General features: G+C 44.7%; 1 protein-coding gene across 1 annotated transcript in view; it reads left to right on the plus strand.

Moving 5' to 3' along the window:
- The window catches only part of LOC138768211 (amine oxidase [flavin-containing] A-like), a 70,561-nt gene that overhangs the window by 43,699 nt on the left and 4,817 nt on the right, over positions 1–22,045 (plus strand). Inside the window, exons 10-14 of the mRNA XM_069946371.1 lie at positions 3,680–3,733; positions 14,573–14,630; positions 15,947–16,044; positions 16,228–16,339; positions 21,841–21,903. Coding sequence (XP_069802472.1) covers positions 3,680–3,733; positions 14,573–14,630; positions 15,947–16,044; positions 16,228–16,339; positions 21,841–21,903 — 385 coding nt within the window. The remainder of the gene's footprint in view (positions 1–3,679; positions 3,734–14,572; positions 14,631–15,946; positions 16,045–16,227; positions 16,340–21,840; positions 21,904–22,045) is intronic.

A 22,045-nucleotide genomic window follows, 5' to 3' on the forward strand; every position in this document is an offset into this window, starting at 1 on the left:
AGAAAGAGAATAGAAGATGACCTGAATAGGATGGAGCCTTTTTGTAACATTCACTGAACCAAGACATAATCGGTGATCAGGTGGCAAGTATTTGTTATTAGAACATGAGCATATCCAAAATAGCCATAAAATAACCATCCTGATGACATGAAAGAATTTATTTTCTTTTAAAATCAATAAATTTATATAGATTTGTAATTCACTTCTATTTAAAAATCTCCAGTCTTCCAGTACTTATTAGCTGCTGTATGTCCTGCAGGAAGTGGTGTATTCTTTCCAGTCTGACATAGTGCTCTTTGCTGCCACCTCTGTCCATGTCAGGAACTGTCAAGAGCAGCAGCATTTCCCATAGAAAACCTCTCCTGCTCTGGACAGTTCCTGACATGGACAGAGATGGCAGCAGAGAGCAACGTGTCAGACTGGAAAAAAATACACCACTTCCTGCAGGACATACAGCAGTTGACAAGTATGGGAAAACTGGATATTTTTAAATAGAAGTAAATTACAAATATAAATAATTTTCACAAAGCAGTTGATTTGAAAGAAGAAGATTTTTGCCTGATTACCCCTTTAAATAAGTGGCTTAATAGCCCCTTTTTTGTGTGTTGACAAATGGTCCTTTTACACGGAAAGATTATCGTCCGAATTTGCACGATAACGATCGGATTCGAACGATAATCGTTCCGTGTAAACACATCGAACGATCAAACGACGAGCGAGAAATCGTTCATTTTGACCTTTCAACATGTTCTCAAATCGTCGTTGATCGTTCGCAAAAAATTCACAGATCGTTCCGTGTAAACAGTCTTTCAACGATTTCACCTATGTATGAGATAGGCTTAAGCGATCGCAAAACCATTTTTCCGTACGATGTATCGTTCCGTCTAAACGCTGATCGTTATAAAAACCACATCGTTCATTCAAAATCGTTAATCGTACGATCGGGCGAATTATCGCTCCGTCTAAAAGGACCAAAAGTCTCAGGAAGTATAGATAAATGTGCAGTGGAGGGAGACTCCCTCACCTGCTGCCCCGTAGGAGTATTATATAGAAGATATAGATAGTATTAGTATAGATTGCAGGATTGGCGGGCAGCAGTTAGCTAAGTATAGGGTCCAACTCTCTGAGGTCACCTTAATGTGGTCAGTTGCTACATTCTATTTGATCAAATGGTTTGCTAAAAGACTCAAATTTTTTTTTTTTTATTAAAAAACAAAAAGTTTACAACAGGTTTTTATTGTGTTTATGAGGCATGAATAGTATTCTGATCGGAGGAGTCCGCAGTCTATGACCGGTGGGGGTCTGATGTGTGAAAGTGCACCCTTTAGTTCCTCTTGACTATGTACAGCTCCTAAGCAGACGTGTATGGAGAATTGTCGCACATCCCCCTTTTTCAGTAAATGAGCGTGCTTAGCAGTATCAGTACATCAGCTGGTTGGACGTGGATCTGTGTCAGAGAATAACTGAGAACTTCATTGCCCACCGGCCGAGCACCATATGGTCACACACTGACAGCATATGCTGCTGTGCTATATTAGTTTGCCATAAATATTTTTTGCTAGGACAATTCCTTTAAAATATAATGTTCCATTTATGTTGAAAGTCAGAAAGAAGAGAAGAAACAATGGTAACCACCAAGGTTTTACTGTATTGGTAGAGATAGCAAAGTGATAGGTAAGCCCAGGATACCGCATGTTACACAGAAACAACCAGGAGCAGAGATTACGGCATGTTCCACACTGCGCAGATTTGCTTCATTTGATTAGATTTTTTGAACAAAACTAGAATCAGTAATCAGTAAGCACCAAAACAGTTTATTGTGATCAAAACCTAAGCATCCTTAAAGGGCCAGTCCCCCCCAAAAAATCTTTAATATCATCTGGTGGCAGCAAGTACCAGAGATTTGTAATTTACTTCTATCAAAAAATCTTAAGTCTTCTAGTACTTATCAGCTGCTATATGTCCTGCAGGAAGTGGTGTATTCTTTCAAGTCTGGAGAGTATGAGAGGTTTTCTATGGGGATTTGCTGCTGCTCTGGACAGTTCCTGACATGGACAGAGGTGGCAGCAGAGAGCACTGTGTCAGACTGGAAAGAACACACCACTTACTGCAGGACATACAGCAGCTGATAAGTTCTGGGAGACTGGAGAAGTAAATTACAGATCTCCAGCATTTTCTGGCACCAGTTGATTTGAAAGAAAAAAAAATTTGGTTAACAACCCTTTCAAGTGAATGTACCTCTATAATTAAGTCTGTTCCTCCTATCGCCGCCTGGCTTCTGAGATCGGCTCCATTTTGTACTTATGCAAATGTCTGGTTTGGTGCACTGGAGGCGGCCCAGCACCCCCAGTCCACCGATATCTCCTCCCCTCAGTGACGCACCACCTTCAGGATCAATTCTCTCACCCACCTTACACAGGGGCGGATTAACTTTACTATGGGCCCTGGGCTGTTCACCAAGCTTGCCCCCCCCCCCCCCAACCCACTGTAACTATGGCAGCACTAACTTAAAGCGTAACTGTCATTTCAGTGCCATTTTTTGGAAAACATTAAATATCAACAGTACAAGTGATTTTAAAAAACTTTGTAATAGGTTTTATAAACCAAAAGAGTTTCCTTCTGGACTGAGAAAGCAATCTCCCAGCCTCCCCCCTCGCTTCAGAAGCAGCAGGATTTCTGTCTCCATTATGTGGCTATGGAGAGGGGAGGGGCTGTTAGGAGTGACTGAGCACGGAGCAGTCCTGCACAGCGCAACATCCTGCAATCTTCTCTCAGTAAGTTCTTAGATAAGCACTGACCTTTCTGACCCCAGAATCCAGCGTTTTAGGTGCCCAGAGAGTCTACAAACAGCTGACCTTCATGTCACCTCTTCCTGCTCCCTCATCTCCCTCAGCCCCTCCCCCCTTCATAGGCTTACAATGGAGAGAGCAGAGCCAGTCTTCACTGGCTTCTCTGTAATGAAGACGTGTTTGCCTGATAATGCACAGATAAGAAGTCAGGGGGGGAGACTGGGAGATTGCTTCTTGAGTACAGAAGGAGGCTTTTTTGGCTGATGAAACCTATTACAGAGTTTCTTAAAATCGCTTATACTACTGATTTCTGCAATAAAAAAAAAAAATATGACAGTTACGCTTTAAGTCTTTTTCCTCCATAATTCGGCCTGTAAAGGACCTGTGGAGACATCATTGTCACATGATGAGGTCCTTCAATATATTCTTTACTGCATTGTCTCCTGGCTGCAGTTTTGCCCTGATTTGTGCAATATTGCAGTAAAAAGCAGCGATTTCTATGCAAATCATGACTGAACATAAGTCTGTTTGGGGGGCCATAGGCCCCTCAGGAGCTCAGGGCCCCGGGCTACCGTTATAAATGGACCTATTGTAATCCGCTACTGGCCTTACATGTTACTGAGGGGAGGAGATATTGGGGGGGGGGGGGGGGAATCCCATCTCCAGTGCCCCAAACTGGACATTTGCATAAGTATAAGTAAAACATCCCCTAAAAAGCTCCAAAGTGTTTGGAACCTGTATTCTTTAGAAGCTCTGCCTCATTTACTGGCACCTGTAACATGAACTATAGATAGGAGATGCAATGGGAGAAAACAGCTAAATTTTAGCATTACTCCTATGATATGAGTCTTTACAGCTGTCTTGTCTGACATCATTTATTCTTGTTTCAGCTTTATTTTATCCAGAAGAGCGTCGGAGCTTACAAGTCTTACCAAGGAGGAGAGGTAAGGTAGTAGTATGTGGATATTGATATGTCCCAAACACATTTAGGAGTTGAGGGTTGTTGCTATATTGTGTGACTATTACACAGCCCTTCAGCTGACCGCACTGGATGAGGTGTGACATGCACATACTGCTGCCAATTGTTGCTTAAAGTGACACTGTCCCCCCTTGTGCATTCTGACTTCTCTACACAGGTCTAAAGGGTAAATTTAGCAGTTTTCATACCTTATTTTATATCATACGTCATGGTGCTTGTTCAAGTAAAAAGTGATCTTTTATCAACTGCAGATTGTGCTAAGTGGGCGGGGCTTCAGGGCAACAGCGCCACTTAGCACCACCATTGGCCCCGGCCTTCAGTGACTATTGAAAAAAATCTCCAGCCTTCCAGTACTTATCAGCTGCTGTATGTCCTGCAGGAAATGGTGCTATCTGCTGCCACTGCTGTCCGTGTCAGGAACTGTCCAGAGCAGTAGCAAATCCCCATAGAAAACCTCTCCCGCTCTGGACAGTTCCTGACATGAACAGAGGTGGCAGCAGAGAGCACTGTGTCAGACTGTAAAGAATACACCACTCCCTGCAGGACATACAGCAGCTGATAAGTACTGGAAGATGAGTACCCCTCCTGCAGAACGCTTACTGATAAACATTCAGTCGGCACTCTGCAGGGAACAGCAGCCAAGAGAGACATCACCATGCTAGCTAAATATTCGGATCTGTGAACTAAGGGCTAAATGATCGTCACCAGTTAAAGTTCAAGTTCAACATCTTAATTACTTTTATGTTTCTAACCTCCCACAACCCCTCTAGGGGATAATCCTGCATTTATTGCAGACATTTCTGGAAAAAGTGTGTGTCATATATCTGCCTGGGTTGGATTGCTCGGCATGTGCATGTATTATTACATACTCTTATTTGTGTATGTGGAACGCTTGCAGAGATTTCCAGCATAACTCTATGGTGTTCCTCTTGACTGCATTACTAGATTGATCTGACTTTTTACTTTATTTTACAAGTGTCCATTGTTATAGGTTCTAGTAGTAATTTTTTCGGCAAAATTCACTCTAGGGAGGGTTCACACTGCGTTTTTATTGCGCGTTTAAGGTATCTGTTTTATGGGGAAACAAAAAACGATGTTAGGGTAGCTTCACACGTACCGACTCGCAACGTTAATAACGCTCCGAGTCGGCTAGGTCCTGGCAGATCACTTTCAGTACATACACGCAGCGGTCTGAACGACCGCTGCGTGTTTGTAATTCGGCCAGCCGCTTAACCCCTTCAGCTGCCGCCCGGCTCCCGCTCTGTATACATTACCTGTCCTCGCTGCACGGGGTCCCGGCGTACAGCTCTCCCGCCCGGCCAATCAGTGGCTGCGGCAGGGCAACACACTGATTGGCTGGGCGGGAGAGCAGTACTCCGGGACCCCATGCAGCGAGGAGAGGTAATGTATACAGCGGAGCGGGAGCCGGGCAGCAGCTGAAGGGGTTAAGCGGCTGGCAGAATTACACGCATCGGTCGTTCAGAAAGTGATCTGCCAGGACCTAGCCGACTCGGAGCGTTATTAACGTTGTGAGTCGGTACGTGTGAAGCTACCCTAACATTGTTTTTTGTTTCCCCATAAAACAGATACCTTAAACGCGCAATAAAAACGCAGTGTGAACCCTCCCTAGAGTGAATTTTGCAGAATTACAAACGCGCAGCGGTCGTTCAGAGCGCTGCGTGTATGTAGTGAAAGTGATCTGCCAGGATATAACCGACTCGGAGCGTTATTAACGCTGCGGGTCGGTAAGTGTGAAGCTACCCTAAAAATGGATACGATTATGTGAATCCGCCTGGATCTGTTTCTCCATTTATTTCCATTATAAAAAAAAATTAAAAGTAAGAAAGATGGATTTCTTTAAACATCATAGTCTATTCTTTACTTAAAGGGGTATTTCACTCAGGTAAAATACATACTGAATGATCCCCCCCTCCTGGAGACTAACAATTTGTTCAATATTTACATATTACCCTTTCAGTCTCCCACCCCCAGTTCTGTGCTGCTGCTTACTGCTGAGCTGTTATCTCTGTCTTCGCTCGGATCTCCCTCCTCCCCCTCAGTTTCCTTGGCCGGCTGTTTCTTCACTTTGTAATGCTGTTAATCTGAGTTTAAAGTGTCACTGTCGTGAATTTTTTTTTGCAGAAATCAATAGTCCAGGCGATTTTAAGAAACTTTGTAATTGGGTTTATTAGCCGAAAAATGCATTTTTATCATGAAAAAGATGTTTGAAGCTCCCCCCCCCCCCTGTCTTCATTGTTCTCCTATAGAGAGAGCTAAATAAAAGACCAAAACAGGACAACAAAGAGTTATTCTACAAATACCTCACCCTCTATCTCCTCTAACAGTCACCACTGACCTCTCTGACATCTGATTACAGCTGTCACCCAGCTCCGTGCCTGTAATCCTCTGTTATCTGCTTTCTGCTGTCGGCTAACTCCCTCCTTCCTCCTCCCCCCTCCCCTCTCCCTAGAGCAGACAGGGTTGTGTCTGATGCGACAAGTCACAATTTCCAGATTTTTTGCAGTGGATGGAAAAGAGGAGGGGGGAGCCTGGGAAAAGGCTTTTTAAATGCAGATAATGGCATATTTGGCTAATAAACCCAATTACAAAGTTTCTTAAAATCGCCTGGACTATTGATTTCTGCTAAAAAAAAAAAAAAACAGTGACTGTTTAAGTTGCTGATGACCTGACTGTGGTTATCCCTCCCGGCATTACAGAGTGCAGGGACAGCCAGCCAGGGACACTGTTTACATGAGCTGTCTCGGAAGGGAGGGGGAAGGAGGGGAATCAGAGCAAGATGGAGAGAGCCGCTCACATACAGTTTTTTGTGTCTTCAGCAGAATGCTGCAGGCTCAGAACTGGGGGAAGAAAACTGAAAAGGTAATAACAAGTATGGACTGTTAGTCTTTGAGGGAGGGGGGGGTAACGTGTATTTTATCTGAGTGGAATACCCCTGTAAAGGAGATTTTTTGCTTTGGACCTACATGTTCCTACCTGTTAAGAGTCCCTTGACAATTAGCCGAGCACAAAGTCCTCCCCTTACTTGGACCCTGAAAATTCTATCTTCTTTTTTTTTAAACTGTGATTTTTATTGGTTTTTCAATTTGTTTGTTTTTTCCACAACAAAAGACAGACAATACATATTTGCATATATAGCATACATGAAATGAAAATCCACCAAATGAACAAAGCCACTTTAAGAAAGAAGTCGTACTATATAATGTCCTTTAAAGTCCAAGACATCACCCATATATGGACAAAAAGAGAATATCAGTTATACCAGTGGCATATAAACAGTATTAACCAGAGTAGTCAGAGTGGCAAACTTTCATGTAAACCAGCCAAACAGAACCAGGAAAAACAAAAAAGAAAAAATAAACTAAAATAAAGACACACAGGACCAGACCAGACGAAGACAATGGACCCAATAGGGAAAGACAGGAAGGGGAGGGGGATCCTAGGTTTAGGTATGCGTAGATACATCATGAGTGTCATACGAGTCCCATGGGGCCCAGGTAGACTCAAAACTCTCCATAGTGTTATTAAGCGACGCAGTCATTTTTTCTAGCCCACGTAACTCTCTTATCTTCAGCCTGAGACAGTTAAGGGTCGGGGGAGAGGTTTTCTTCCACGCTCTGGCAATCAGGGATTTGGCTGCTGTAAACACCACCAGTAAGAATTTAGCTTGTTTTTTCCTAAGAGTTTTGGGAAACAGGTTAAGGAGGCATATAGCCGGATCTCTGGAGATGGTAACCTGTAAGACAGCTGATGCCAAACCACATACATCTACCCAAAACTGACGGATGAGAGAGCACTCCCAGAAGATGTGATACAATGATCCCACTGTTGCCATACACCTCCAGCACAGCACGGAGATAGAGTTATTAAGCTTATGCAACAATTCCGGGGTGTGGTACCACAACATCAACACCTTGTAGTGTGCCTCCCTATACGTTGCACAGATAGAGGATTTAGCCGCTCTTTCCCATATGACACCCCAACACTCAGGCGGTAGTTCCCTACCTATGTAAGCCTCCCACTTAGCCATGTATGAGTGTTTGACTAGAGAGCCGTCCACTGGACTCAGAAGAATACGATATATATCAGAAATAAGTCCTGCCGTAGATGTACCCCTTCTAGCTAGCTGCTCAAAGGCCGAAGGCTTAGAGACTGTGTCGGTGCCCAAACGTGAGATCATAAAGTGTCTCAGCTGGACATAGGTGAAGTACTCCGATCGGGGAAGTTCCGAACGGTCCATGAGCCGGTCCCATGGGAGAAGAGTCCGTGTTATGGGGTCTACAATGTCCGCAAACTGAAATAATGTCTTAGAACCCCATGTACGCACTATCTGCGATTGCAAGCCAGGAGGGAAGTCAGGGAAGAGTAGAAAGGAATGCAGAGGAGAGGATTTAGAGGACAAACCAAATTTGCTAGCACAAGAAGACCATATGTGTAGTGTAAAACGGATAGGGCCTAGCAGGTTCATGTGAGAGGAGGGAGGAGGAGAGATATGCCAGAGAAAGGAGTTCGGGTGGAAAGGTGCTAACCAAATTTTTTCGATCTCTGTCCATTTTTTGTATGCAAGGTAACGAGACCAGGCTGGGATCTGTCTCAAATGGGCCGCCCAGTAATAATAAAGCAAATTTGGAACTGCCAAGCCCCCCATAGATTTACTGCTCAACATCACTGACTTAGGAATGCGATGTCTCTTGGCACCCCATATAAAACGGAAGATAAGTTTCTGAAGGGACTTGAGCTCCCTAAGAGGCACACGCACCGGGAGGGTCTCAAAAAAATACAATATTTTAGGCAGTATGGACATTTTTACCGCGGCTATTCGCCCCAGTAAGGAAATGAAGTGGGACGCCCATTTAGAGAGGAGATTCCGTAGTTCCTGGAAGAGGGTGGGAAAGTTCGCTGAATATAAGTCTCGGTATGTGGACGTAAGATGGATTCCTAAGTATTTAATAGCTTTCAAGTTCCACTTAAATTTATAAACCGACTGGAGCTGCATGACCAGGGGGGGAGGGAGATTCAGTGGCATAGCTTCCGATTTTGAGGTGTTAATCTTATATCCCGACAGCACCCCAAAGGTGTGGAGAAGGCTATGTAAATTAGGAAGGGTAGTTACGGGGTTCGACAGGGTGAGGAGGATATCATCTGCAAATAACATAACTTTAAATTCTTTTCCCCTGACCAATACCCCCTTAATGTCCGGGGCGTTCCGAATGGCAGCCGCCAGGGGTTCAATACACATAACAAACAATAAAGGTGATAGGGGGCAACCCTGGCGGGTGCCATTCATTATCGGGAAAGTGGCAGATATCATATGTGGGAGTTTAATCGCCCCCGTGGGTCGGGAATACAATGCCTGAACCGCAGCCAGAAAGGGCCCCCCAATGCCAAAACATTTCAGTGTCTCAAACATAAATGGCCATCCCAGGCGATCAAATGCCTTTTCGGCGTCTAAGCTAAGCAACAGGGCACTCTCTTTCTGCTGGTTCACGGCATCAATCAAATCAACTGCTCTCCTGGTATTGTCCCCCCCCTGTCGACCCAGAACAAATCCCACCTGGTCAGCATTAATTATAGATGGTAACCAATATCCCAGTCTAGTAGCCAAAATTTTCGTAAATAATTTAAAATCGGAGTTCAGTAGGGAAATGGGCCGGTAATTAGCACAGTCCACAGGATCCTTACCCAGTTTAGGAATAAGAGTGACGTATGAGTGGGATAGAGAGGACATAAGAGGTTCCCCTTGGAGAAAAGAGTTGAACAGAGAGATCAGTTTAGGAGATAGTTCAGAGGAGAAGGTCTTGTAATACAAGTAGGTAAAGCCATCTGGCCCCGGGGCCCTACCTGTAGGGATCAGCTTAAGTACTTCGGCGAACTCTTCCTCAGTGATGGGTGAGTTCAGTGCTTCCACTGCCTCAGGAGACAGGGATGGTAAATGGCAATCTTTGAGAAAATCTGTGATTCGTTTAGTACGGGCCTCGGGATCAGACGGCAAGGTAGAAGGCAAAGAGTACAGTTTTTTGTAGTAGCGAAGAAAGATAGAAGAAATATCAGTAGGGTGAAATTTCAATGTCCCATCAGTATCTTTAAGTGCCTGCGGGGACTGGGCAGCGGAACGATTATTAAGCATGTTGGCCAGCAACGTATGTGCTTTGTTGCCATTCTCATAGAATCTCTGTTTGGAGAAGAGAAGAAGCTTCTCTACCTTCAATAAAGACAGGTCCTTAAGACGCGCTCTGGCTGCCACCAGTCTCCGCAGGGTACGTAGGGATGAGCAATTAGCTAAAGAACGTTCCAGTGCAAGGACCTCCTGAGTAGCGGCAGTAATCTGCGCCTGTGAGTCTTTCTTTTGGCGTGAACTTAAAGCGATACACTGGCCCCTGATAACGGCTTTATGAGCCTCCCATAAGATGGACTCCGACTGTACCGAGTTCTCATTCTCCTGAAAGTAATTCACTATACATGTTTTGATGGAATCCCTAGTAATCTGAGACTTTAGTAAATTTTCATTTAAGCGCCAGTGACAGTGGCGAGTTGGCGTCTGTAGACTTTTAAGGCAAACTCCCACTGGACCATGGTCGGACCATGAAATGGGGTAAATAGAGGAGCTATGTAAAAGGCGTACCATAGGGACATTTCCAAAAAAGTAATCGATCCTGGAATGAAGCTTGTGAGGATGAGAATAGAAAGTGTATTCCCTCTCCGCAGGGTGGTCAATTCGCCACAAATCGTATAGATTATGTCTACGAATTAGTTTGCGAAACTCCGTGGAAAGTCTAGATTGTTCCACCGGAGTAGGGTGGTTTGACACCGAATGTCTATCCAAGACATCCGAGAAGGAGAGGTTAAAATCTCCCCCCAGGAGCTTAGGCAGGTGTGGATAAGCGGACAACTTGATCAACACCCTGCGGAGGAAGGGTATCTGCCGTCTATTGGGAGCATAAATATTGCAGAGTACAATTTGTTTGCCTTCCATGGTTCCCTCTACTATCACAAATCTACCCTTCGGGTCTGAGAAAGAGGAAGAAAGCTGAAAAGGACAGGAGCGAGAGAAAAGGATAGCTACCCCAGCAGTTTTGGTCCCGCTGGAGGCAGAAACAACAGTGGGGAAGGAATGGCGAGCAAAGGCAAAGGTGGCCTCATGGTCGAAATGAGTTTCCTGAAGGAAGGCCACATCTGCTTTCAAGGTGCGGAGTTCCCTCAAGACCAGTTTACGTTTTACATTGGAGTTAAGCCCCTTGACATTCAGAGTAACACATCTAACCATTGGGGTATTTAATCAAAAGGTCAATACGAATGCAGCATCTTACCCCCACCAAGAAAACTCGTAGGTGAGTCCTTACTGCGAGGCCAACAGGTACCCAGAGTAGTGTGCGATTGATAAACCTAGGGAGAACAAATATAGGGAAAGAAGGGGGGGGAACACATACACAGAACAGACATAAATACTACAAATACAATAAACTTGAATCGGCATTGGATACGGCTCAACCTTCTGGCCTAGGAAGCCAGGACAGGGGCAATAGGTGGCCAGCAAGAGCAAACAGAGAATACGCTCAAGAACTAGCCACCCCAACTGTAAGGAACCGAAGCCCCAGGGGGTACATAGGAAGCACCAACAGAACCGAGAAATGTACATACACAGTTGCGTACACGGAACCCAACCACGCAGCTAACTAAGCATATGATCAAAACATATATAGGCCTAACTCAGCGAGATGTCATTCAGAAGTAGCATAGAATAACTAAGCAATGAGGGGCAGGAGGTGAATCCCCCAGTCCACTAGTATTCAAGACGGGAGGTCAGGGGCCCGGGTAGAGGGGGAGCCTGAGCCGACTGACTTCTGGTGGCTCCTCTTCCGGCCAGCAGATTGCCACACAGGTGGCGGGGGTGGCGGAGGGGGGGCTGTAGTCCAGTCGGAGATCTTTGGCATAGGAATATCCAGGGCGTCACAAAACTTGGGGAGGTCAGTAAGATTACGGAGTACTGCAGCACGACCATCCCGTCTGGCCGATAAGGCAAAAGGAAAGTTCCATCTGTAGGTAGCATCACAGTCCCTTAAGGTCATCAGGAGGGGGCGTAACAGGCGGCGTTTTTGTAGGGTTATCCATGATAGGTCAGGGAATATTTGAAGAGCTGCGCCATCAAAATCCAAGTCCCTCAGGGAGCGTGATTTTGTCATAATAGCCTCTTTGACCGTATAATCATGTAGGCAGCAAATAACATCTCTTGGGGTGCCATTGGAGGGCTTGGGCTTGAGGGCTCTATGTGCCCTATCAAATTTGATCTTATTAGTGGAGGGCTCTCCTAAGATGGTGTTGAAGAAACCCTCCAGTGTGTCCACCAAGTCTCTGTCCTGTGTTGCCTCAGGGAGTCCCCGTATTCTAATATTGTTGCGGCGCCCCCTGTTGTCTAAATCTTCAATATGGCGCTGCATATCATCCAAAGCGGCCGCCTGTGTGCTAACAGTGGATTGCAAGTGACCAATATAAACCCGCGTGGAGTCATGTTCTTCCTCCAATGCCTCTACTCTGGAGTTAATATGGCGGATGTCTCTTCTAACAGCCGTGAGTTCCACCCTGAGGGTCTCCTTAACTTCAGAAAGTAGTGACTTGAAGTCCCTTTTAGTAGGCAGCTGTGATATTAGATCATGGACATCCTGCTGGGAAGAGTGCCCCCTACCAGAAGTATCTGAGTCATAATCGGCATGAGGCCAGGAAGAGTCTTGTGACTGATCGGCCAGTGTGGGGTCTGGGAGAGTTTTTTGAACTGTGGGGGAGGACTGAGGACCATCCGGTTTGTATTTATCCCCACGTGGGGGCTTAGGCACCGCCGCCATCATATATGGCAAAATAGACCGCTGGCCCTTTAAGGTGTCGGAGTCCGGTGAACAACGGTCCCCCAGGTGCGTAGATATAGCCGGACTACAGGGCTCTGGGGTCGGGCTCTGAGTAGTAAGTCCCCGGGCAGGAGAGGGAGCACTCAGCAGCTCAGGAGCTGACTCACCACCTCCTATGTCGCAGCGGTCCGGCAGGCAAGATGGCGGCGCGCCACGTGGTGAGGAAGGCCTCTGCTTCTGTCCCGTCCTCTGCTGGCTTCCGCACCCCTCGGTGCAGAGGGAAGACGACGGGCCGACCGGCGGAAGGCTCCGGAGACGGAACGGGACCCGGGGATCCACGCCGGGAGACCTCCGCACACGGACCGGGGACGTAGGCCGCAGCCCCCGTGCTGCGGACGTTCTCCTTGTGAGGTATGGGGTAAGGGAGCCCACACGCTGGCCCGACTTGCCACCGGGACCGGAGGTTCTGGGGTTCCTCCTGGACCTCCCCCCCATAGGCTGAGGGGATTTTTGCGGGGTAGAGCGGGTGTTAGGCCGGCTAATACAGCTGCGTGGTCGGGAGCTCCTGGTTTATGCGGCCGCTTCCATCGGCAGTTCGCCACGCCCCCCCGAAAATTCTATCTTCTATCACTTTAACTTAAAGGGTATATAAAAATAAGTTTTGTAAGTTGGACAACCCCTTTGAATGGTTTAAGTTGGAAAACCTTTGAAGGAGAACTCTGGGCAAAATCTATGTTGCAAAGTTAGACAAATTCCTAATGTACAGTACACTGATTATGGGAAATGCACATATACTGCTATTTCCCTCAGTTTAGTAGATCAGACAGGCTTCAGTTTCTCTAAAAAAAAAAAAAAAAAAAAAAAAAATATGACATCACGTCCCGGGTGTATGTACCTGAAGGGTCCAGCAGGGGGCGCAGTATATGTAGAAGTATAGATGTAGAAGTCTATGCAGAAGTGTATGTAGTGCAATCATCCCTGTCCCCAGTCCCCTCCCATGCAGCGGGTGAACTCTTTAGTTACCATCTAGTTACTGCAGTCAGCGGGAAAGAGGCTGCAGGGACTGATCGAGGAAGGCAGGTAAGGAGTGCGCGTACTGCTGCACGGCACCAGGCAGCATCGGCCGGGAGGCAGGCACATGAGCGGGCATCGGGCAGCACGGCGAGGGAGGCACATGAGCGGGCATCGGGCAGCACGGAGAGGGAGGCTGGCACATGAGCAGGCAGCACAGGGATGGAGGGAGGCACATGAGCACGCAACAGGCAGCATGGGGAGGTAGACTGGCACATAAGCGGGCAGCACAGGTATGGAGGGAAGCACATGAGCGGGGACCCGGCAGCACAGGGAGGTAGGCTGGCACATGAGCAGGCAGCACAGGGATGGAGGGAGGCACATGATTGGGCACCCGGTAGCACGGGGAGGGAGGCACATGAGCGGAGACCGGGGAGGGAGGGAGGCTGGCACATGAGCGGGCAGCACAGGGAGGGAGGGAGGCACATGAGCAGACAACACGGGGAGGAAAGGAGGCAGATGGGAACGGGATAGATGGTAACTAAGGAGTTCACCCGCTGCATGGGAGGGGACTGGGTACAGGGATGATTGCACTACATATACTTCAGCAGAGACTTCTACTTCTATACTTCTATATACAGTATACTGCGCCCCCTGCTGGACCCTTCAGGTATGTACACCTGGGACATGACTTTTTTTTTTTTAGAGAAATTGAAACCTGCCTGATCTACTAAATGGAGGGTAATAGCAGTATATGTGCATTTCCTATAATCAGTGTACATTAGGAATTTGTCTAACTTTGCTTATCTAATAACATATTAAAACAAAGAGTTCCCAGCGTTCCCAGCCCAGAGTTCTCCCTTAAATGATTAGGTGTATGTTTATAAATAAACATAAGTCTAAATGTATTATGGTTTGTTTGTTTCACCAACACATAGAAAGAAAAGAATATGTGACTACTATGCCAAAGTAATGGGCAGTGAGAAAGCATTGCATGTAAGTTGTCTTTCATTACTATGATACATGTTTATAGTGTTATAGATCCATCATTAACTTCCACGATTAACTATATAATAATGTGTGTAGTGTCATTTATAATAATTCCTTATATTTTATTAAAATGTTTTTAATACTGACAAACATTACAGCTCAGTACTAGCGTGAAGGGAACTTCGAAGAAGGACATTAGACATAGATAATCTGTGATACCCCACAAGTCTAGAGAAGGGGCACTAGCGACAGGCACTGTTTGAAACTTTGTCATGCAGCTGTGGTGCCAGTATCTAACTTGCACAGATCCTTGTCTCCCTCTTACTGTTCTCTGGAACGGAGTCCTTTGGCAAGGGCACATCCAGGGCTGTCTGGTCTCTAACCTTTGAGCATCGGTTCTTGGTGCTGCACCACCGGTAGGGGGTGCAGGAACTTAATAAACAATGTATACTAACCAGCCCCCGTCCCTCTACAACATCACTCCTGGGTTCAGCTGATGGCCACCGGTTGTCACTCTCTACTTGAATCCAGGTACGTGACGTACTTACCTTGCACTTCCTGCTGCACGCTCGTGGCGTGGCTAAGTGCAGTCAGTCAGTCAGTGACTGGGGCGGTGTTCCCGCTGAGCGGGCAGTCAGTCAACCGGGTACGTGATGTGTCAGCTGGAAGAGCTGCAGGAGGCCAGCGGCTGTTTGCTGAACCCAGGAGCCGCACTGTGGGGTATGAGGATAGGTAAGTATACATTGTTCATTATATTCCCGCACCCCCTGCCTTTCAGCTTTTTTATGTCATGTGACTTCTCTTTTAACTTTATCCTAAATATCTTTTCACAATTCACTTCCTCAAATCGCCCTTCCCCCTGCTCATAAAAGACTATTGCGAGGTCAAATCCATATACACTTCTAGACAACTTCTTCTTTGCATGTCCACAAACTTGCATGCATGTTTATTATTTGGCAATACATGATTCTCTGTGTCCTCCCCTTTTATTCCTCCAAGAATACAGCACCCCCTTGTGGTAGGTGAGGGCAAGGAGTGTTCTGTTCTCAGGCCAGGCAGACATCATGGGATTTCGGTCCCCCCTATTAATGCTGCTCTAAGAACAAACAAAGGGCTCTTGTAAGGTGAGAAATGCATCAAAATATTACATGGCATTAGAGTGGGCACTCAATTTAATGTGGATAGTGGCAGCATGATGTTTTTACCTATTGACAGTTACACTTTAAATTAAAATACTTTTTTTTTTATTACAATTGTTATTTAAATAGTTCTTTATGTTTGTTATGTTTATTATCTACTAAATACTGTTTGTTATTGCATAGCCTGTACATTATGAGGAGAAGAACTGGTGTGAAGAACAGTATTCTGGTGGATGTTACACTTCCTACTTCCCCCCAGGAGTCATGACACAGTATGGAAGGTAATGTGGAGTAACACACTCTAATATAAAGATTAATATAAATATGCAGAGAAAATTCAAAAGAGACTGACTGTGTAGCTTTGGAAACTGTAGACCTTTAGGTAATAGCCTACCCCCCCCCCCCCCCCCCCCAAGTCAAACTGCAACATTACAAGACCCTTAAAGTCTCTTTTTTTTCTAAAGTGTTATTCGTAAGTCCATTGGGAAACTGTACTTTGCTGGAACAGAAACGGCTACTCAGTGGAGTGGATACATGGAGGGAGCGGTGCAGGCCGGGGAGAGAGCCGCCAGAGAGGTACGGTTACCACTATATCCACATGCTGTATGAAGTACTAGAGAAGTAATAGGAAATAACATGGAATCATTAGTTATAATATACAATATATCATACATGGAGAGAGCCGCCAGAGAGGTACGGTTACCACTATATCCACATGCTGTATGAAATACTAGGGAAGTAATAGGAAATAACATGGAATCATTAGTTATAATATAGAATATATCATACATGGAGAGAGCGGCCAGAGAGGTACATTTACCACTATATCCACATGCTGTATGAAGTACTAGGGAAGTAATGGGAAATAACATGGAATCATTAGTTATAATATACAATATATCATACATGGAGAGAGCCGCCAGAGAGGTACAGTTACCACTATATCCACATGCTGTATGAAATACTAGAGAAGTAATAGGAAATAACATGGAATCATTAGTTATAATTACAATATATCATACATGGAGAGAGCGGCCAGAGAGGTACAGTTACCACTATATCCACATGCTGTATGAAATACTAGGGAAGTAATGGGAAATAACTCCAGTAGCATAAAGTTCTAGTCGATGTCCTTAAAGGTGAGGGATTGTGTGTCTCTGTAATTATCATTAAGAGACGGTCAAGCATTGGCAGGCATTGTCATCCACATTACTGCCCCGCCCCTCTGACCCTTGAATGTTTTATAGAACATTGAGGACTTTGCTTAAAAAATAATAAATGAAACGCACGATTGTAAATTAAACCCTTTAATAAAACTATGGTTCCCTTGTGACGATGTGTTATTTGAGGTAAACTAAGTTACATTCCTCTAAATGCGGTATTCAGGGCTAGTTAATGCTTTAGAGCCCTCTAGTGGACATTTCAGGCAGTTACATATTTGCTTTGCCATTGCATTCAGTTTTAGGCTACGTTCATGCACTGTCAAAACGGTGGATGTTTTTTCTTGGACGGCCGTCATTCAATGGTATTCATTTTTTTACAAATTTCATAATAACGGCTGCTGTTTGTATAATGACGACCATCCAATAAAAACGGCCATCATTCTGACAGGGTGTGAATATAGCCTTAGGCTATGTGCACACAGAGCAAAAGTGGTGGAATTCCGCGGGGAGAGATTGTCTTCTATTACACAAAGCAATTTTTAGCCGATATCGGTCAAATACAGCCAATAATCGCTTTGTGTAATTGGGCCTTTAGGGTCCTAATACACGGAGCGAATTTTAACAATTACTGATAAACTATCGCAAACAAGTTTTTTATTATTAACATGAAATCGTTCACCATATTACACGGAATGATAGTCGTTAGTTACTACAATCGTTTACTCCAGCTGATCCCGGCAATTGAAGAAACAATGTGGAATTAGGGTCCATTTACACAGAAAGATTATCTGACAGATTATCTGCCAAAGATTTGAAGCCAAAACCAGGATTTGAAAAGAGGAGAAATCTCAGGCTTTCCTATATGACCTGATCTCTGTTTATAGTCTGTTTCTGGCTTTGGCTTCAAATCTTTGGCAAATAATCTGTCAAATAATTCTGTGTAAATGGACCCTCATGGTGCGTTTACACAGGCAGATTTATCTGTCAGATTTTTTAAGCCAAAGCCAAGAATAGACCATAAACAGGGAACGGGTCATAAAGGAAAGACTGAGATTTCTCCCTTTTTCAAATCCATTCCGGGCTTTGGCTTCCAAAATCTGTCAGATAAATCTTTCTGTGTAAACGCACCCTAATGCTGGGTTTACATGGAGCGATAATTCGCCCAATCGTACGATTAATGATTTCTAAGTAACGATTTTTCTTTTATAACGAGCAGCGTTTAGATGGAACGATATATCGTACAGAAAATTCGTTTTCCGATTGTCTTGCGATCGCTTAAGCCTATCTCACACGTAGGAAAAATCAGTTAACGACTGTTTACACGGAACGATCGGCAAACGACTATTTAGGAACAAGTCAAAATGGACAATTTCTCGCTCGTCGTTCGATCGTTCGCTGCGTTTACATGTATGATTATCGTTCGAATTCGATCGTTATCGTGCAAATTCGCCTGATAATCGTTCCGTGTAAACCCAGCATAAGGCTATGTTCACACTACGTAAGTTTCCGGCCGTAGCGCGTTCCGTGAATAAGCGGCCAGAGATTTACGTAGTTTGCGTACAATAGAAAGTATACGATGTACGGCTGCACAGTTCACACCACGTAAGAACTTACACCAGGATCGTATGCGGCGCCGTAAAAAATGAACCAGACCATTGTTTCAGGACGGAAATAATGTAACTTACGCCCGTAGCGTTACATGCGGTCCCGTACGGAGTGGTGATTTCTTCATTTTTGCACTTTGATTCGTCGATCCAAAAGGTTCTGTGGGGTGTCCGGGGCTAGGCGAAGATTTCCAAGTAAAAGACCGCTGTCAGATCGCTACGTAGGGCGCTCGGGAAGCGTAAGTAGACTACGGGCGTAAGTTCGCGGACCGTACGTAGCCGGCCGCAACTTACGTAAATCCCCGGCTGGAGTTAACACGTATATGTCCTGCCATGAAAAATGTGCGGCCGGACATATACGTAGTGTGAACATAGCCTAATGCTGGGTTTACACGGAACGATTATGGTGCGAATTTTCGCGATAACGATCGCATTTAGCGATAATTATTCCGTGTAAACACAGCAAACGATCAAGCGACGAGCGAAAAATCGTTCATTTTGATCTTTCAACATGTTCTTAAATCATCGTTTATCGTTTGCTAAAAATTCACAAATCGCTTCGTGTAAACAGTCTTTCAACGATTTACCCTATGTAAAAGATGGGCTTAAGCGATCTTAAAAACGATCGCAATAACGATTTTTCTTATGAATCTTCTAACGATTTTCCTCCGTCTAAACGCTGATCGTTATAAAAACCAAATCGTTGCTTCAAAATCGTTAATCGTTCGATTGGGCGAATTATCGTTCTGTGTACACCCAGCATAACACTGACTGATTAGTGAATGAATGTGAAATTACACTGAATGATTAGCGATGATTTTGGTGTCAGCACCAAACTAGCGATGAACAATTTTGTTTGCACCAAACGATTATATTTTAAATTCAAACGATATACCGATAATTTGCACAATAATCGTCCCAGGTAATAGGGCCCTTAGAGTTTGTATTTAACTTTATTTGCATAATATTACTGGACAAAAATAAATATGAATAAATGTTTTCCTATTGAACAGCTGGTTTCTCTCATCTGTTGCTGCATTCCCTGTCTCCACCTAGAGGGGGCAGACTGAGGATAACATTCACTCAGCTTCAGTGAGACGTACAAACCTCTGACTGCTACAACAACATATGAGGGATTTTCCTGTTACAACATTAAACAGTTTAGCTTCTATCTCATTGTTTCAATTGAGGCCATGTGCTTACTAGGCCACAGGCCTGCAGAAGTCATTGGGCTTAAAGGGGTAATCCAGCTAGGAGCAAAAAAGCTACCTGGTCTTACTCACTAAGTCCCCCTGAGTATTTTGAGCCATCTGCTGTCTTTCTAGCTGCTGCCATTCCTGAGTTCCAAGTTTTTCTAAAAGCCAATTTATGTCCAAGATGGTGCCTGCCAGGAAACTACATTTCCCATCATGCATTTTCCCTGATTGGTCCATTTGTGTATCCGCCCCATTACTATTGCAGGGTAAGGGTGCGTGCACACTGCAGAATGGCGACGGATAACCCGTTGTACATTCTGCAACTTGCACCCGCCGGTGGACTGATGCGGGCGCGCGCGTCTCCGCCCGTATCATAGACTATTCTATGCATGGGCGGATTCCTTCATCCAGACGGAATTCTCCTGTGCATAGAACAGAGTCTATGATACGGGCGGAGACACGCGCGCCCCCATCAGTCTGCCGGCAGGTGTGAGCTGTGGAATGCGCAAAGGGTTATCCGTCGCCATTCCGGATGCATGCACTGGGCTATTTTTACACTGATTTTGTATGACATCACCCCAGTATGTATTGCATACTAGCTGATGATGTAGCAGTGCTGATGCGCACATGGTGTAGGTATGTGCTGCATAACCGGCATCTGCTTATTGGGGTGGGGGGTGTAGTGCAGCTTTAAATCTCTACTTGCTGACTGTGAATGAAAACATTCTAGTTCCATCCAGCCTCTAAGAACTTACAATATACAGAGCTGAGACACAAAGACAGGTACATATGGCTGCATTCGCTGACAGCATGCAGAGATAGAACTATAATTTTTCATATTACAGAAACCTAGGCTCAGGAACACATGTAAGTCTATGGAAACAGCACAAGTGCATGGAGATGAGGCAAATGATTTCTCCTGGGACTCAGGTTACCAAGTAAATAGACAGCTAACTCTGTCCCCAGCAAGGAGATCACATGTGTTGTGACTACAGAGGGATGGGGGGTGCGTGGTCAGAGTGGACCCAGAGTAGAGGATTTTACTAGAGATGAGCGAACCGGGTTTGAGTCGATCCGAACCCGAACGTTCGGTATTTGATTAGCTGCGGCTGCTGAACTTGGATAAAGCCCTAAGGTTGTGTGGAAAACATGGATACAGCCAATGACTATATCCATGTTTTCTACATAGCCTTAGGGCTTTATCCAACTTCTGCAGCCACTGCTAATCAAATGCTGAACGATGGGGTTCGGATGGACTTGAGCATGCTCCAGGTTCACTCATCTCTAGATTTTACACATCCGGAATGCATGAAAATGAGAACAAAAAAGGGAAAGGGAAAGTGCAAGATAGGTTATACATGCATATTAGACATAGGGTGGTATTGGGAAGGCGGATTGTTTAGAATATTGTTTTTGTTACCCGGATAATCCCTTTAAAAAAGAAAAAAACTATGTGTATGTGTATATATATATATATATATATATATATATATATATATATATATATATAATAAAATATTTTTCTTTCAAATAAACTGATTTCAGAAAGTTATATAGATTTGTAATTTACTTCTATTTAAAAATCTCCAGTGTTCCAGGACTTATCAGCTGCTGTATGCCCTGCAGAAAGTGGTGCATTCTCTCCAGCCTGACACAGTGCTCTCTGCTGCCACCTCTGTCCATGTCAGGAACTCTCCAGAGCAGTAACAAATCCTTTCCTGCTCTGAACAGTTCCTGACATGGACAGAGGTGGCAGCAGAGAGCACTGTGTCAGAATGAAAAGAAAACATTTCCTGCAGGACATACAGCAGCAGATAAGTATGGGAAGACTTGAGTCATTTCAGTAGATGTAATTCCCTATTATACTCTTAATGTTAATATCAGCATAGAGCTTCATTTTCATTGGGAGATGAAAGGTGATTAGTTTTATAGGCTAAGCTCGAAAACCCTTTTTTTAAATATTCCCATAAAAGTAGTTTTATTTTATTCTTCTTATTTATAATTTAAATGTTCAACCCTAATCAACATTTAGCAGAACCCGTCCTATTCCCAACATCATGTGTTATCATACTGTGAAATAATAAAAGTGTAACATGCATTCCTAATACTTACAGATAATGTGCCAAATGGGACTCATTGCGGAGAATGAAATATGGCTGCCTGAACCAGAATCGCTGGTAAGTTTTGTATCGCCTTCAGTTCCTATAATTAATAGCCGTGCTTAACTCGAGAAAAAATTCCGTCCCGCCGTTCTATGCCGTTCATTATGTTTAGCTTCCCTCTAGCTGAACAATATAAGCGGCGCTCTGCAGGGACGGC

The sequence above is a fragment of the Dendropsophus ebraccatus genome, chromosome 11, assembly GCF_027789765.1.
Source record: "Dendropsophus ebraccatus isolate aDenEbr1 chromosome 11, aDenEbr1.pat, whole genome shotgun sequence".
NCBI lineage: Eukaryota > Metazoa > Chordata > Amphibia > Anura > Hylidae > Dendropsophus > Dendropsophus ebraccatus.